At 30.8% G+C, this 4,355-nt stretch overlaps 1 protein-coding gene across 1 annotated transcript in view; it reads left to right on the top strand.

Moving 5' to 3' along the window:
* The window catches only part of LOC106467205 (ubiquitin carboxyl-terminal hydrolase 32-like), a 129,109-nt gene that overhangs the window by 101,064 nt on the left and 23,690 nt on the right, over nt 1-4,355 (top strand). Inside the window, exon 25 of the mRNA XM_022395332.1 lies at nt 2,543-2,681. Within this exon, the coding sequence (XP_022251040.1) occupies nt 2,543-2,681 (139 nt within the window). The remainder of the gene's footprint in view (nt 1-2,542; nt 2,682-4,355) is intronic.

Genomic DNA, 4,355 nt, shown 5'->3' with positions numbered 1-4,355 from the left:
GTCTTTCTTTTTGGTGTTAGAACATACCTTAGGATCTTTGTGAAGGACTTAAGCTCATGCTTTGTCATGGTGTTAGAACATACCTTAGGATCTTTGTGAAGGACTTAAGCTCATGCTTTGGATCTTTGTGAAGGACTTAAGGTCATTCTTAGTCTTTCTTTTTGGTGTTAGAACATACCTTAGGATCTCTGTAAAATACTTTAAGGTCATGCTCAGTCTTTCTGTCAGGTGTAAGAACACACATTAGGGTCTTTTGAAGGACTTAGTCATGTTTTTTTATTGTTGGGTGTCAGAACATAACTTGAGATTTTTGTAAACAGTTTTTAGTCATGCACTAATTCTTAATTGTCAGAATGCTCCATATTTTAGTTTTTTTAACCCTATCTTAGCTGGCAGAGTAACATTGTATACTCCTGTTTGTTATGTTCTCTCACTTAAAATGTTTAACCTAACTGCATGAAATTGGGTACATACTTTCTACATAATATTTAGTTTGTGTTTTAAAAAAATAAAAAGTTTGATTTAATAGTTGTATCATATTTTAGGCAGTGAATTTTAAAAATTTTATTGAAACTAAAATACAAAATACTTTTTTCTTTGTTTCATTTTTTTGTTGTATTTCTGAAATCGTGTAAATGTATTCAGTAGTTATTTTTATAGTAAACTATAATTGTTGTATTTGCTCTAATAACAGTATAATCCTTGTCTCATCTGTTCACACAATCTCTTGTCTACAAAGAAAGGAACTATTAAAAATATAAAAGAATAAACTAAGACTAGAAACTTGTTTTTAACACCTGCCACAAAAGCCAGCCTGGCATCTTGATGTAGATCCAAAGAAATGAATCATTCTGGAAAGGTTTGAGTTCATTTGATTAGACAAAAACATGTGTGGCACTATTTTTGAGGCCTAGGTTGCTGGATCGGACCCGAGACCATGAGAGCCAACATGGAGAAGTTAACTTCTAAGTGTAAAGTCAAACGATGTAGCAGTGAAACATGCTTGAAATTTTCTAAGTGTGGTTGTGAATGTGATGGTTTAAGTATAATTATTAAGCTAAACCTTGGGACCGTGTCCGATGAGGGAAAAACTTATCTGGAGATATCCCGATCAATTTGACATACAAACTGAATCAGAGATTCGTCAACTGATTACTACATTCACGGCAAAACGTTAAAGAAATGGGCAGAACAGTATCGTTATCTTCGAAAAGTAGGATTGGAATCATTTATAAAAAAATAATTAGTTTCAGTATTTTGTGAAACTAATGGCACAGTGAAGCCCAAATATGCAGAGTTGGAATTGAAGGAAATGCATGATGAATTACAAATTAAAAATGCCATTTCTGCAATGAAGAGTAAATATAAGAAGGATGATATAATACCCAGTATGGTAACACCATAGAATAATCCATATAGATTTCATCATGTCAAATATCATTAACTGCGGATGACGGATATTTCCGTCATTGAAGTTCTATGGCTCAGCTGCGATTGACAGAAATATCTGTCAGTTGCACATATATAACTATAACTCTATTCGAATGACAATAATTACCATTTTATTGTGATTGATGACAACTCAGTTTTATCTGCGAGTCAGAAAACGGCAACTGAGCTGCTCCTGCCACAGTTAATGAGTTAATATTTAATTGTTGTTTTGTTTTATAAGTTGTGCTGAGCTTTTTTCATCCAAATCTATTGAAATAACCCTAAATCACTGGTTTCTGGAATAGTATCCCTGTTGACCATCCTAGGATTGGTACTAAAAGATGCTAGGCTGGCTTGTGTTATTAATCAGAAAGTTCCGTTTTATATATCCAATAATGTCTTAACTTGTTTTATTTTCCTCAGTTATTTCTATTTGTTACTGATCTTTACCTATTGAAACAGTTACTTGCAAAAAATACTGTCATTATTTCAAAAAGATGGTCTTACCAAGTTAAACAAGTATTAAAAGTATGCCCTGAAAATCAGTGGAAAAAAAAATGTGAAATCTGGTAACATTTTTCAGTGTTGAATGCGAATGTGGGTTAAAAAAAAGTGAAATCAGGTAACATTTTTCAGTGTTGAATGGGGATGTAGGTTAAAAAAGTGAAATCTGGTAACATTTTTCAATGTTGAGTGGGGATGTGGGTTAAAAAAAAGTGAAATCTGGTAACATTTTTCAGTGTTGAATGGGGATGTGGGTTAAAAAAAGTGAAATCTGGTAACATTTTTCAGTGTTGAATGGGGATGTGGGTTAAAAAAAAGTGAAATCTGGTAACATTTTTCAGTGCTGAATGGGGGATGTGGGTTAAAGAAATGTGAAATCTGGTAACATTTTTCAGTGTCGAATGGAGTTCTGAATTTTGGAAAGAAATTCATAAAAATAAATTGTCTTGACGTGTTTAAAGATCTAGGGTTAGCACTTTGATGTATTTTTTCTGAAAAACAAAAATAAAAAGTGTAAAAGTAACATGATGGTTTGAGAGAGAGAAGGTTTATCTGCTATCCAGTCAGGCTTTATTAGGGTGGTGATCCTGTTAATATTCATTCACAGAGTTTATTCCTCGATGATCAAAAGATAAGAATAACAACAGGAGGTAGTCTGTTGGCATATGAAGTTCCTTTAATGCCTGAACCATTCGTTGCTGAAGAACCAAAAACCTTTGATCAGATTCAGAGAATGGACTTGACAGGTATAAATTGTGAAAGTTACATTTGTTTTGGTAGCAAGAAGTAACAACTGTTTTTATAAAGTTATATGTTTTACTCATTTTATAAATAATTAGAGCTGTTTTTGTTACTCCATGTTACAACTTTTCTCTGAGTTCTATTCCTTCTGCATATACTTCTTGCTCAACTGCTTTTGTAAAGTTATACGTTTTACTCCTTTTATAAACAAGTAAAGTTGTCGTCGTTACACTATGTTACAACATTTCTGTGAATGCTACTCCTTCTCTGTTTATAGTTAATTTTTCTTACTACTTGTTGCAACTACTTCCGTAACTGTAACAGATCGTTTGTTTACCTTATTACCTCTTTTCTGTGAGTTACTTTTTTTAATCCTAAACCTTGTACATGAATATGTGTCGTAGACACGGTGGAACTACATTGTTTAACATTTAAAAACAATAAAATATTTATTCACTTATCAGTAACCTTTTGCAACAGTACTGTGTAATATTTTCCAGACCTGTTATTCTTGAAGTAGCCTAGATTTAAAATCAAACAGCATAAACATTAGAATAAAATCAATTTGATTTGTAAAATAAAACTTTTGTTATTTATAACATTGTTTTATGAAGTTTAAAAACCATTAGGGAATGAATAAGAACAAAACTAGAAAGTCAATTTAAATAATATTATATTTTGTTAACAAGTAACAATGTTTAACTTCATACTAAATGTATTAATGCTTCATTTTTACAATCGTATGATACCAGTTAACTTTTTAAAAGTTAGATATGTAACACGGTAACCAAATTTTCAGTATTTTTTTTTTTGTTGTTATTAAAGAGGGCCTTCTAATATAGTAAGTAGTACTAAAATAATCTAAGTAATTCAAACAATGTTAATATAATGCTAACTTATTCTGTAAATGATCAGCCCAGTTGGGTCATAATCCAGCAATTTTAAAGCTTATTTTATCTTTATTTCTAGTAATGCAAGTGACAAAAATAAATCAGTTAAAAGCATTTCAAATTTTTAAAATTAAGCTTAGATAGCTGTAATTAGTAATATTCATACTTAGAAAAAATATTGTAAAGTTTACACTTAAGTTCACATTTTAGCATTTTTAAACAGTGATGCCTATTTTGAAAACGTTTTTATAATGTGTTACTTATATAGTCATTTTGGGAAGCAACAATACAAAAGACATCTTTTTTTCACAAGAATTCTAACTTCTAAACAATGAAAAATTCACCTAGTAACAAGTCTGTGTTGTCAGAACTATAGATGTCATAAGTAACACTAACTTGGATGAAAACAAATACAGTACACACTTTGTAACAAGTCTGTGTTGTAAGAACTATAGATGTCATAAGTAATACTAACTTGGATGAAAACAAATACAATACACACTTTGTAACAAGTCTGTGTTGTAAAAACTATAGATGTCATAAGTAATACTAGCTTGGATGAAAACAAATACAGTACACACTTTGTAACAAGTCTGTGTTGTAAGAACTTTAGATGTCATAAGTAATACTAACTTGGATGAAAACAAATACAGTACACACTTTGTAACAAGTCTGTGTTGTAAGAACTTTAGATGTCATAAGTAATACTAACTTGGATGAAAACAAATACAGTACACACTTTGTAACAAGTCTGTGTTGTAAGAACTTTAGATGTCATAAGTAATACTA

The sequence above is a fragment of the Limulus polyphemus genome, unplaced genomic scaffold, assembly GCF_000517525.1.
Source record: "Limulus polyphemus unplaced genomic scaffold, Limulus_polyphemus-2.1.2 Scaffold2527, whole genome shotgun sequence".
Taxonomy (NCBI): domain Eukaryota; kingdom Metazoa; phylum Arthropoda; class Merostomata; order Xiphosura; family Limulidae; genus Limulus; species Limulus polyphemus.
The sequence above is the reverse complement of the archived record's forward strand: the minus strand, read 5'-3'. Positions and strand labels throughout refer to the sequence as shown.